The following is a 14430-nucleotide window of genomic DNA, read 5'->3' as shown; positions in this document are numbered from 1 at the left end:
ACCTATTGCAATAAAACGGCAATTTCATACTTTAACCCCTAATATTAAGAAAAATATTATTTTTTTTTTATTAAAAATAGTGAGAGACATAAAATTTATACGAAGAATAAAAATAAACTAGCAAGAACAACAGTCGTCTTCACAAAATCTCAAATTCATGTAAGGGGCAATGTATACACTGTGTTCTGAAATCAAAATTTGCCATTTAAAACTATAGTGAAACGATAACTTTATACTAAAGGTTACACGCTCACACGCTCACGCGCTCACGCGCTCACGCGCTCACGAGCTCACGAGCTCACGCGCTCACTCCCTCACGCACTCACATGCACACACGCAAACACACACACACTATTGTTTTGTTGCTTTTGTTTTATTCCATTGTATTCTTTTCTTTTGAATTCTCCCCACTCTCTGTAATTTAGAACATGGTAACGCTTTCATATTTTGTATAATACAGTGCGAAATCTGATTGGTGAGTGCCTGGAGATCCGTAACACAGGTCCAATCCTAGTATGGTCTCCAGGTTCTTACAAAGATGTATTAATGATATGTCCATAATTGTTAATTACCTATTTATGGGATAACTTTGTAAGAGAGAAATACAGTTTATTATTATTCTTATTATTATCATTGAGTTCTGTTAATAATTCCGAAATCTTTGTAATATGTACATTATATTCTGAATCTTCTTTTTATCGAATCGATGGCATAGACTATACTATTGTGGCCCAGAACTCAGCCACGTCGACCGCGTCACTAGTTCCTGAAGCGTGCAGGTGTTAGGGCACGTAGGACTCAATGTGAGATGGGCCATCGTACGATCTTTTAAACGAAATCTTTAGTTAGTCCGAAAATCTCCAACTTGAACAAATTGTTCTTACTCCGGCCCACTTGTGTCCGAATTTTCTTGTGTCAATTTAATATCTTCCAAATAGGCCATGGCAAATCGTGATCAGAAGAAAATCTCTCACAAGGCAGGACAAAGGTAGATGGTACTTTTTCACGCCAAAGGTGCTTATATACGGAAGAGAGAAAAATACGACTGACGTCATTGTCACAAACAATCACAAACAATGGTCTTTTTAAAGTAATCTCTGTACATTTTGGCCCGATCAGGTGGTTTCGAGAGCACCACGATCAACTAACTCCCATAGAAAAGACGTCTCTATGGCAACGAGCGCACCTTGTCAGCGGTGGCCTGCTTAGCATAGAACCAGTGCATAGAGAAGATGCTGGGAGATTCGTCTGCTGGCTGAATAACACTGTTGGAGGTGAAGCTGTGCACTTCATGCTTTTTGTTACAGGTAAATGCTTTTATTACATTTCTGAAAAAATTATAACATTCGTAAGTATTTTTTAGGGATAATATTATTTGATCCTCAAAGATATAATTGATATATTGTAAATGAGCACTTTTTAAACAAACGATATTTTTTGTAATTATTATACAAACATCAAATACAATCAAAGACAAAAACAATCTCCTCCTTTTTTGAAGTCGTTAAAAATTATTACTCGGTAACACGGTAGACGTTAAACTTTTGAGACTTCTAATAAAATCGTTATAAATGAAATTAAAAACTACTGTACTTTGTTTATTTATATAGATTTGAAGGGATAACATATTTCAAAGACTTAATTCCCCATGACAGATGTCCAAAATGGTAACAGCCTTGCCCCTTGTATGGTTAAGCTAAGACTTTGGGCAAGGTCAGCCTTGAGGCTCTTAGTTTGTTTTTTAATGTTCTAATATAAAGTCGAAATGTCTCGAGTAAGAAGTTTTGGTATTTTTGGCTTTTTAAAAAAATTCAAAGTTTTATAGCCATCAGGAGAGGATTTCGATTCCATATAAAACCATTAAACATTATAAAAAACGACCCCAAAAAGTAGGTGCTTTTGGTTTCGTATTTTATAATGTAAGCGAGGTTTAATAAAAGTGCCTTTAAAACTTTTATTTAACCTCGTTACACATAACTCAGATTGACTAGGTATTCATGAATGTTCTAACCTAATAGCCTTTAAAATTCATAGCGTCTACGCGTTTAGCCAAAAAATTCTCAATTTTACTTACGTTATAATGACTAACGTGACCATTATTTTTTTCCTCAGAGCGAGACGCCTGTAAATTTATTGTTGTTTTAAATATAAAAGACACGTTTATGACAGATACGAAACATTTAATGATAAGAAAGAAATAAAATTATTGTCTAATAAATAAAAAATTTCAAAAAAGAACTAGTCTTGCGTAGTCTGGTGCTCGAAGTGTAGTTGGCTGGCTTAATATATTTTTCGCTTTTGCGCCATTTTTTTTCTCAATTTATTATTACGTGTGTTCTGTTTTGTGAAAGGGACACTATTAAGCATTTTGGGGACAGCGCTCAAAGCGAACATATGGTCACGCTAGCTATTACCTAACTCACATATAAGTGGTGTTGGTATTATCATACAACCAATTTATATTCTTACAGAACCAATCTCCGTCCGTATAAAACCAGAATTTCTTCGAGCAAAACTGAACTCTGATGTCAGCTTCGAGTGCAAAGTAACTGGCCATCCTCTGGAGACGAAATATTGGGTTCATGATGGAAGAATAGTGAAACCTAACGAGAGACTGAAGATCTCTGAAGACGGATTACGACTACATATCAAAAATGTGCAAAAAGATGATCAGGGAATATATCAGTGCTTTGCGAATAATGTGAGGGATCAAGGTTATGCAACAGCTGAATTTTTAGTTGATGGTAAGTTTGTCAAATATGTAAGGTCTCTTTGTAGTCAAAATTAATGGTTTGTTAATACAAAGATCAAACACTAAGAAAAATTCTTTCGACCCGGCTGGATTCGAGCCAGCGCCTTCAGCATACCGCGCCTGATGCTCTCTCAACTGAGCTAAAAAAAGCTTCGGAACGAACCTGTTGGCCTTACGAATTGTTGTATGTTATTGTCGCAGATCTTTGTTTTTTGGTTTTTAAGGACTATTTGCCGGAGCGCCATTTTAAGTTAATTGAATATCACGTTATCTTACTACCATGATATTCAATTATTTTTTGTGAAATTACTCCTCTAGTTTGTTATAATAATTGGTACAAATATCAAACACTAGGAAAAACTCCTACGATCCGGCTGGTTGAAAACCGGATTGAAAGAATATGTTCCTAACAAACTAGTAGTAGGAGTAATTAAACACAAAAAAATTTAATATCGTGATGGTGAAACATTCGAGTAAATTTTGAATATAAACCGGAATCTTATTATAGAAGCGTATTTGACACTGCCCCTTATGAGAAACTACAAATAAATTAGATACTTATTCTTCTCATCATCAGTTACATTTTCATAAATTAACTGCGACGTTAGTGTAAGAATTTTAATTTCTTTTAACTCTAGAGACAGGGCCCAGATCGTAAGTTGCCCTAAAACAGCACGTTTTTGCAGGACAAATATCCTATTAATATCGGCGATATTACACCAAAACAAAATGCCGTGAATGATTGCAAAGTAATCTTAGTTAAAGCCTTTTTGTTGGTAAATACAAAATAATAAATGAAAGACGGTATATGTGTATTATGTTACATTGAAGAATTACTCGTCTACCAATTACACGAAAAAATTGTTATTAAAGCTTAACTATGAACAGACTTCACCATTTGCTAAATCTGTGTTAATTTGTCGTCATGTTGTGTTGTATATATAATAAATAAATAATACGTGTAAATAGATACTAAGTTCCAGCTGTGGCAAGCACAAAATATTTACTCGTGCATAATTCTTCATTTTTAAATCATGTTTGAAGAATCTCCAATTTCTAAGAAGTATTGCATTCTTTTCTACTTCATACTTAAGACTCGATACTATCTCAACTCGAATTATTTCAGAAATCGCTTTATTTCAGATTTTTTTTTTTACAAACGAAATTAAAGCCATTTGAAAAATGTATATCGCATACTGTGCGTATTCTATTTAGTTCAGTTGATATAAAAAAACCATTGGTATATATAAAGCACCTAATAAATACAGCGGTTTTTACATTGACTTTTATGTCAAATTTCGAAGTTAGTGCTTTTTTTCCATAGTGAAAATTTTTGGGAATCGTGTTTTCACACAGTATTGTAATCAGAATACATCCTCAATTTCACTACATGTTTTTTCCAAAGTTATTGATTCAACGCTTTCACTGTCATGACAGTGAATCATGCGGAATCAACAAAAGCCATTTGAGGTTGTATATACTCTTGCGCGCTAAATACTGTAAAAAGACTGACTATAATATAGACTACAGTGCTACAACGGCATTCAAAAAGCCACTATTTGCAGGGTCCGAGCGCCGACGGGAGTCTGCAAACCGCTCGCGGCGGACTCCTTACGCCAGAAGTAACCACGACGCCGCAGCGGACTGGAACTTCACAGGGAACAGAGGTATGTTTACTTTCAAGCTGTTTGTTTTCAGTGTTTTTGAATTCATGTTAAAGGCATACAAAAGTTAGTACAACATCTTTGCTTCTAAAGTTATATGTTGCAGAATCATATTGCATAATTGTATGAGAACAATGAAAAGGTTGGTCACATCTGGCCAAACTTTATGTTCAGTCGTGTGGTCAACTTTATCCGAACACAGTTGAAGCTCATGACCAATCTTTACGACCCGTACACGATTTTTTGACATCACATACGTGGTTCGAATCCCAAAGTAAGTAACCAAAAGCTTGTTTTTGCATTTTATTATGGTAATCAGAAAGAACGACGGTACCACAAACACCCAAACTCGAGACAATATACAGGGTGTCCCAAAAATAACACGCCAGAGCGATACTGTGAGTAGGTTCATACAATTTTTTTTCACACTAGCTATTCAAAGTTAATGTTTAACTTTTTACAAGGGTACAAGGTATACCAAATTAATCACTTTTTTCATAGTTTATGATATTTCTCAGTAAAATATTAGTTGCTGTACCTGGAAAAACTATTCAAAATACTCGAAAAATATAAATAACAACCATCTGGAGCTAACCATGGCAATAATAGCATAAAACCCAACAAAGAGTAGAGTTTTTGCAAAAAAAACAAAAAGGGTCTATATCTCGAAAACTACTACTTTTACTAGGGTCAAAATATTTTTTTCTGGTAGGTATATAGCTCACCTACCCACAGTGTCGCTCTGGCGTGTTATTTTTGGAACACCCTGTAGAAAAGTTAATCTTCTACATTGACCCAGCCGGGAATCGTACCCTTGACCTTAAATGTAGCGACATTATAAAAACTCATGTGCAAGGCACTCACACGAACATGGAGGTCTTCATTTTTATATATTTCTTTTTTACCAATGAGTAACGGTGATAGATATGACACAATAGTATATACAACTGAGATCCACACGGCAATGTTACTTTGACAATGAAAACAAAGGCAGTTTATCTTCATTAAATGAAAGACAACTATCTATATCTGAAATATAATCTTATACTTTTCTACTTAGGGACTTACGGACGATGTCATAAACTTAGGAACTTTATTAAACACAAAAGGTAGGCAAACTTGTGACGCTCAGTTACAGATACGACTTTGTTTCCGTCGAACAAGTTTTGAAATTATATTAAATATTAAACAATAACGAAATAAGTTTTGAGATAGGCTTGCCTTCTGTAGGTCTAACTTAGTATAACACAATAGGTAACTTGGTTATATGTGCTCTTTATCCTTGTAGGAATATTCCCGTCTGGCGATTTTGTTAGGATTAGTGAGATTGAAAAAACGCATGGCCGCAAAATATTTATATTTTTATGTTCATATTATTGGGATATATTCATAAAATCGAATAGCAATAACTAAAAAGAATAAAAATATAATATTATATATTCATCATAACTTTAAAATACCAAGAAGAAGATATATATATTTATTTTAAAATGAATGTATATTTGTCCCCTATGCATTGTATTCATTCGATTGCGATAAAACTTTCGTGAATTGTTGTGCCCAAGTTTATGAAGTTAAATCCCACAGCTGGGCACGAGTCTCTTTTAAAAAGAGGGTCTAGACCATTTTATGGCATTGCAGCGCATACAGGGCACACTAGTAAACTGTACATTGTTCGTTCAATGAAGCCTCATGTGATCATAAGTCAGAGTGCTTTTAATACATGAAAGTCATAAAAATAATACCACACATTATTTAATAGTTACTACGTAACAGATACATCACTCTCATACAAAATCGAATATAACTACGCTATAATAGCCTACTTAATCTGACTAATAACACCAGGCGCTCACTACGAGGAAAAAGGAACCTAAGCTCGCGCTCAGAGAGATGAAACTAACGTTGCCCGCCGTGTACAATCGTGAGAAGCCTTAGATAGTATGAGCACTTGCGCCGACGTCGGCGCACTCAGCATAACCTTGAGCGAGTGACGGAGCCCTGATAATACGAACTATTATAAAACAAATTATGTATATGTGAAATTTTATAACTCTCCCATTGAAACATAAGAAAGTCCGACTTATTTCGTTCGTAGAATATTTAAACCTCTCTCTTGAAAAGTTGTACTTTTGCAAATGTGGCCTTATTACATCAATAGTATTATAACGTCAATGTTTTGTAGAGACAAAGTCAAATAGTCAAAAAATCATTATTCCATAGGTAAAATTTTTACACATGAAAACGTCATTTTTAAGCTACTTTAGAAAAGACGAAAGCGCCATTTCGAAAAAATTTCAGCGCAGCATGTTTTAGTTTTTCACGACTGATTTATAATATACATAACTGCTTTAAATTCAATTTGAAAACTTAAACTAAATTAAAATCAAAATTAAATTTTAGAACAGGTCGTAAATATTTTAAAACAGTATCTAAAACCTAAAACATGCTGAAAATTTTTCGATATACTGCTTTCGCTCTTTCCACAAAATACTGACGATATATTCTTTGGTTGCTTCTCATTTGCAACCCATAAATAGCATTAGTTATTGTGTCTGTTGTGCATTAGCTTAATTTATTAGTCACCACACTTATCGACACAGAAGCGCATTAAACCGAACAGAATAAGATTTATATGCCTATGTAATGAGAGCGAAAAAGAAGTGCGTTTTCAAGCGGAAGCGAAACAGGCAACATCTTTTTTGCTTTTATTGCATAAAGCTTTTTCTTACTGGCTCATGGCCAAACCGATTCCGAGTTAATTAGTTGCACATGAAACCAAATATTGTCCTATGTCGTAGACGGTCGTAACTCAAAATTGTAAATTTAATAAAAATTGTAATAGGAAAATAATAATAATTTTATTTACTCACACAAAGGCAAAATGGTAATTAATACATTATTAGTTAATAAAAATATAGAAACTTTCGTGAGAGTCTGGTGTTCGTACAAGGATTCCGTGTATTTTTTTTACACTACATCGTTTTGCACTAGGGAAACCCTATGTCGCTCGTGATATAAACCACAAATTACACCCAAACTCAGGAGAAAAATCAATGTAGGCCATACCAATATTTCTCCCGGCCCGGGAATGGAACCTGGGACCTACGCGTGGCAGTCCGGCAGCGTATGACGGATCACCAGACCCTCGTTTCGACTTAATAAAAATAAAAAGATTACCGCTGTTAGCTAAATATAGTAAATTAAAAAGCAAAATAAAATCCAGCGTGTGTTTTTCATTGTATGTGATATATGTGTAGATGTGTATGTGTGAGTGTGTGTTTGTGTGTTTAGTGTGTGTGGTATAAGTCTGTAATAGTTTGCAAGTCACGCGCTTGTTCTATTGGAGCACTAATAATAGAAATACTATTTATTTATTTATTTATTGATTTGATACACGAAACACTTTACTTTCAATGATACTCCAATCAATATTACAATTTATGGTTTTAAAATAGGATGTAAACCTCAAATATGTACAATACAACATGATTATTGAACTTGTAAAGGCAATATTAAAAAGTAAGCAGTATACAGTGTCTTTTATATGTTTATGTGGATAAAAATTCAATAATATACAAAAGCTTAAAATGTAGCGGAAATAAAAATACTAACGATGATTAATGATAAGACGAGGCGAAGTGGTTCTAAATACTGTTACGAAATCAATAGATGTTATTGTCGAAAACATCATTGAGACCTCCAGATTCTGTTGTTATTAATAAATTATAGTTTCGGCACATTCTCGTCAAGGGATTGTAAAAGGAAGTATTCACAGTACACATGTTTTATGGCGACGGGGATTTGGCTTAATATTAAAGTTTGTGTGGGGTAAAAGGTTAGGCGAAATGACATTGTTATGTATTAATTTATGCAAATCCAGAATATTTTACGTCTACCATTTGAAAGTATATAAAATTAATGAATGAAACCAATAATATATCATTTACAATAAATATTATGTATAAATAATCATATTATTCGCAATAAGATCCGTTCCGATAAGTGTTTATTTTTAAATTTTCGAATCGTGTTTTCTCAATTTCACAATGTTGAGTTACTACAGTATATAGATAGTTTCATGTGCGAATAATGTGGTAGCTTCCCTTTTTCACATTACTGTTATGTGTTGTCGTTGTAATTTTTTATGTTCATTATATATTTCTAATCCAGCCGGATCGACAGAATTTTTTTCTAAGTGTTCGATCTTTGTATTAATAATCAAAAGAATTGCTTAATATTTTTTCTTAATAAAGACAATCTATAACATTAAACTGTTCAAAGTCAGCATCCGATGTTCAAAACATTTTGAACTCCTTTGTTATTGAACACAATAGGAATAGGTATTGTCGTTTGGAAAGTTTTAAAATAATAAAATTAGTAGTTATTATAATATCATGTTTATTGAATATCACGATGGTTTACTACCATGATATTCAATTACTTTTGTGAAATTACTACTCTAGTTTTGTCGTAATTAATTATACATAATAGAATAATAACGCACACACTCACCATAGCTCCACACTAGGGAGACCCTGTGTCGCGGGTGCCATGGACACACACATAGACAATCACAAATGACACCCAAAGTCATAAGAGAAATAAATTTAGGCCATACAAATATTTCTCCCGATCCGGGAATCGAACCTGGGACTTCTGCGTTGTGCAGTCCGGCATGGTAACCGTTCGGCCACGGAGGCAGTTGATCGAACACAAAGAAAAATTCCTTCGATCCGGTTGAAAACGGATGAGCTACCTCGCCCCGACATAGCCCAGTTATGGCGAGAACAATAATAATAATAATAGTAACTGTTATTTTAATATAAAGTTTATTGAATATCACGATGTTTTACCATGAGATGCCTACAATTATTAATAATAATAGAATGCTATCTAAAGCTATAAAGCGGGATCGAAGAGTTTTTTTCTAAGTTTTCGATCTTTGTATTAATAATTATAAAAAAGCGATTCGATTAGATGATTTATTTTACATCAAGATTACAAACAATACATTAAGAGTACTGTCTCTTTAAAAATCGTATATTTCAAACTACGTACTTACACTTTTTCGAAGCTACACCCGCATCTATCAGACTTCTTCATAAAATATTTAAAAGTCCATTTTTAAGCGCGGATACGCTGCAAGCTATTAGAGTCTGCTCTTCAGCTCAAACAAAGGGCTTCAGCGACGTTGGCACGCGCTTTGACGTCACCCTACTCTACCGCATTAACTACCCTTCCGTCGTCGAATCAATTAAGATCCTATCTCTTCGCCAATAAGGTCGGTTTCGACGATCACTAACATTGCTATTCAGGCTTTTCGGAGTTGTAATTAATTCCATCCCTGCTATTTGGTGTCGCCGCACTTCACTTCAGGAAGTGACTTATTTCGATGGAACAGAATTCTCAGCAATTACAGGATGAATTTTGATTGTTCTGTATTTGTAATATTTAGATTACTGAATATCACGATGTTTTACTACCATGATATTCAATATGAAGATCATTAATATAAAGATCGAAAACTAAGAAAAATTCCTTCGATCCAGCTGGTTTCAGGTACAGTATGCTGAAGGTGCTCGTTCGATTCCAGCCGGATCGTAGGAATTTTTTTTAGTGTTTGATATTTATATTAGTAATTGTTCTATATTTGGTATAAATTAGAGAATATACAACATAATGTGTGGTAATGTTGTTTATCTGTTTCTTCATCTTGATTAATGCCAGTAGTATAAATTAATTATGCTACTAAAAACCTAAAATACAAACGAAAATATACCTTACTGAAAATACTGATGGATAATTAATTAATTATTTGCACGATATTCATACATTTACCTTACTATATAAAATATATTCTCTTTTAATAAGGTCATAATCCTTTGACGTATTTATTATATTTAGTAGCAATAGAGCTCTTTGTGAAAGAGTTCGTCCAGAGAAGTACTACCATCTTACCTATTTCTGCCGCCAAGCGGTAATGTGAGCATTGCTGTGTTTCGGTTTTGGAGAATAGGGTGCTGGTGAAATTACAGGCATATGGAACTTTTCAACTTACGTCTCAGGGTAACGGGCGCAGTGGCAGTGCCCCTCAAATTTTGCGATTTAAAGCTCTGAGTGGCATTGTAACTGTTATGGACAGACGTGTCGCGTACCGCCAGACGCATGACTTGTTCGTCCCGTCACTTAATACTCATATCCTAAAAAAAAAATAACACGGGAGAGAAAATTTCAATCAAATACCTCTATGTAACAATGCCATGTGCCTGTAATTTCACCGTAATACTGACATCGCTGCTTGGCGGCAGAAATAGGTAAGATGGCAGTACTTCCCTGGATGAACTCTTTGACAAGGAGCTCTACTTTACTACCAGTATCTGTTCTGTTTTTATTATCAATTAAAAAACAAATTCAATTCGCATTTTTAACGTCGGAGCATATTTCCATGTGGGCGAAACACGTCAAAACGTCTATTATGTGTCTCATGTCATCTTAAGGAGAATTAAAGACTAATGACATTTCGCTCGCTTAACATGGAACTTTAACACTGAACCAGACACACCAAACGTAATAAATACAAAGTACATAAACAGCCGAGCCAACCATAGCCCACCTTCCAATAAATAATGCAACATCCTGACCGCCTGTTAACAGGTCACATTTGTTCAAGCCAGACAAGAAGGAATTACCTCTAACTTCCATTTTTTCTCAACGTTGCCTTTTTCACTTACTGTAACTGACTACACAAAATACTTCTCAGACTTGGTCTAACCAACACTTTGCCATTTGGATTTTACAAGAAGTTAATATAAAACAAGATACAGGTATTAATGTTTTTAGATCCACTCTCTTTCTCTCTTTCCCCCTATCTCTCGCCTTTTCGTCAATATTTATGAGAAACATTTGTTTACATTAATAGCAATATGATAGTTCACTCCAGAACCGCAATTTTCTTTACTGCTTTTGAGAGCAAAGAACTCCCACTTACTTGACGTAGGTGGGAGTTTATCGCTAATAATTTCATTATTTACAGTTGACAATATTAATTTACTTCGTTCCTCGAAAGAATCTTACGTTTTCAACAAAGAATTTAATATATATTTTCACGATAAACCTTAATCCTTTTAGTAGAAGACTCATAATACCACTTCGCAAAGACATTAGTTCTAATTACGGTAGAGAGTAGCCGGTCTAAGAAAATCTTTTCTACAAAGTTCTGTAATTGAAAGTTCGTGCTTGTGTACAGAAGTCTGCTCCCAAAAATAGGTACTTTGTCGTGTGTTTACGGACTTATTGGCAAGTATCTACGAAGTTATTTATAGGCTTCTTGTTACCAAATTCGCAAAAAAATATATTGAGGTTTGTCGAAATACTGTTCACGAATAGACAATTGGAGTATTAAAATTCTGAATAATGGAATTCAATTGTATCTATCTTGTATCTAATTAAGATACCCAAATAAATAGTGATACAATTGAATTTCGATAGGCGTTTATTTACATGCGTGTTTTTGGTATATTATTTATTGATATCTACAATACAGTAGCAGTGGAGCTAATTGTGCAAGAGTTCGTCCAGCGAAGTACTGCCATTACCTATTTCTGCCACCAAGCAATAATGTGAGCATTACTGCGTTACGATTTTGAAGGGTAAGGAAGGATGAAATTACAGGCACATAGGACTTTTCAACTTATGTCTCAGAGTGACGATCCCCTTAAGATCTTTGCGATTTAAAGCACTGAGCGAACTACTTTATGGAGAGGCGAGTCGTTTGCCACCAGCCTCACGAGTTGTTCGTCCCGTCGCTCTGTATAAAAAGGAAAACAAAATAACTTACATACCTACCCAGACGAAAAGTTTTGTATAACAATATACAATACAACTGATTTGTATTGCCGAAAATACTTCATTAACAAACTCGTTAACAATACTGCTAGCGATTTTAACAAAGAACCAAACTAAATTCTCGAACAAGGAAATTTATAACCACTTCTAATTAAGGTTACGGTCGTTTTATTACATTTTACACTTCGTATATATCGAGCCCAAGGGAAACTATGACATAAATTTAATCCACGCTTTATTGCTACATTTAATAAGAGAGAAAAATGGCACCATCGTATTCCCTGCGAATGCTCCAGGACACGGTTGAGGGAAAAGAAAAATTAGATGAACGTGTGTTGGATTCTAGAGATTGTGGTTTGAGATTCCCAGTTGCTAAGAATAGGACTACAGATGTGTCTTATTGTTTTGTACAATATTTTAAATTCCTCATCAAGTCATTTCGGTAATAATATAACATAATATAATATATTGAAATTGTTTCGGAACGGGAGTCAGAATAACCGAATTATCCTGCCTAGTTATGAACCGGAGGTAAAAAACATAATCTACCCTTCTAGGCTTAAAATGAATGAAGGGAAAATACTATATACATGTGTTCCTTAACATGCGTGTAATCTCCATTTAAATTTAAAGAACCTTAAAGAAATTAAATGTTTAAAATAGGTAATGACAGTAATCGGAATTGACGGAGTTAATCTACCTAAAGTACGCACGTTTTCTTATTATGGATAGACAGTTTTAAGCTTTCATCGTCATGGGATCCAGTTATCGGCAAATATAAACGATATCAAGTATCTCCCGACCCGTCCCCGGATGTAGTGAGTGTTGTGTGTCTGTCTAGTGACAACCCTAGTGCAAAAATAAATAATGAAAATCAAGTGCGGGTAGTTAGAAAAATTCGCACAGCTTTAAGATGCTGACACCTGACACTTCAGTCCTTTCGAGACTATGGACGTTGCAATACGTCCAAATCGTCGAAGTAATTAAAATATGTTTTATACGTGATTAAGTCCCGAATTAAAAATCAAATAATCTGTGAAAATCGTGAATGTTTAAATCAAAGTGTTTTAGTTACTTACTTTTGGGTCAAAGCAATGTATGTGATGTTGTATAATATTTAATTATAATAAAACTGAAACGAAATAAAATGCAAAGTAAAACCTCTTATAAGGGGGTTGTAGACCTAGTTTTACAGATTCTAGATATGTTAATAACTCGATTTCGCTAAAAATGTCGATTACGTTATTTATGATAAGGTGGACATGTAGGTGTCGTCACGATGTTATCCTTCAGTCTTAGCGAGACATATAAAAACATTCGATAATCATTTCAGGCGAATCTGCCTTACGAATGATGAGTTTGAGTTGAGATTTTAATCATCGTGACGATTTTAAGTTTAGTTTGTTTACCTATAAAATAAAATAAAGATATATTTCAGTTTGAGAAGGTATAGGTAATAGTCCGCCACGCGCTGGTCTAATGTGGCATATGTAACTTCACGCGTCTTCTAATGGTTCATCATATTTTATAAAGAAATCTGAAGGGGTTGCCCGCGGCCAGTGAAATCATGGGCCACGCCGCCCGCGCCGCGTCGATTTGTTCAGGCGAGCTCACGCCACAGACCTTTAAATACGAGCACGCGATGGCACGGGCGGCGGCACGCTTCATACGGCACGTTAACGTAAGCTCGCGCGGCGCGGCCCGTGTTATCACGGACCGTGGGAAGCTATCATGGTGGATGCGGGTATGTGTTCGAGAAAGTATAGCATATAAATATGTAGATTAAAATATACTATTTTCAAAGCGACGTTATTGTATTTTTTGTAATCTTGATGTTAAATAAATCGTCTAAATCGAATGGCTTTGGGTTATATGTCAAGTTTTAAAACAATTTGAGTATACTTCGTAAAGTTTGCTAATAAAGTCGTCATCGTTAACTCATTATACATTACTCACTACTGCGCACGGGTCTCTTCTAAGGCAAAAGTTTAAACCATAGTTCGCCACGCTGACTGAATGCGAGCCGGGTTCCAACATAATGTTTTCCTCCACCGTGTTGGTACTAAACACTCACAAATGTACTTAACTTAGAAATTAAATATCCATGTACATGATGCCATAGGTATTCGCATCGTTGACCTCTCAATTATGCAAACGTATGTGGTC

General features: G+C 34.7%; 1 protein-coding gene across 5 annotated transcripts in view; it reads left to right on the top strand.

Annotated features, from left to right (window-relative positions):
• Positions 1–14430, top strand: part of LOC113231159 (Down syndrome cell adhesion molecule-like protein Dscam2) — a 134151-nt gene that overhangs the window by 47947 nt on the left and 71774 nt on the right. For all 5 annotated transcript variants that reach the window (XM_026465360.1, XM_026465359.1, XM_026465358.1 and 2 more), the window contains exons 6-8: positions 1120–1307; positions 2472–2744; positions 4318–4419. In XM_026465360.1, the coding sequence (XP_026321145.1) occupies positions 1120–1307; positions 2472–2744; positions 4318–4419 (563 nt within the window). The remainder of the gene's footprint in view (positions 1–1119; positions 1308–2471; positions 2745–4317; positions 4420–14430) is intronic.

Source organism: Hyposmocoma kahamanoa, unplaced genomic scaffold (genome assembly GCF_003589595.1).
Source record: "Hyposmocoma kahamanoa isolate Upper Pololo Valley unplaced genomic scaffold, ASM358959v1 64, whole genome shotgun sequence".
In the NCBI taxonomy this organism is placed as follows: Eukaryota; Metazoa; Arthropoda; class Insecta; order Lepidoptera; family Cosmopterigidae; genus Hyposmocoma; species Hyposmocoma kahamanoa.
This window is presented reverse-complemented; position numbering and strand designations above follow the sequence as displayed.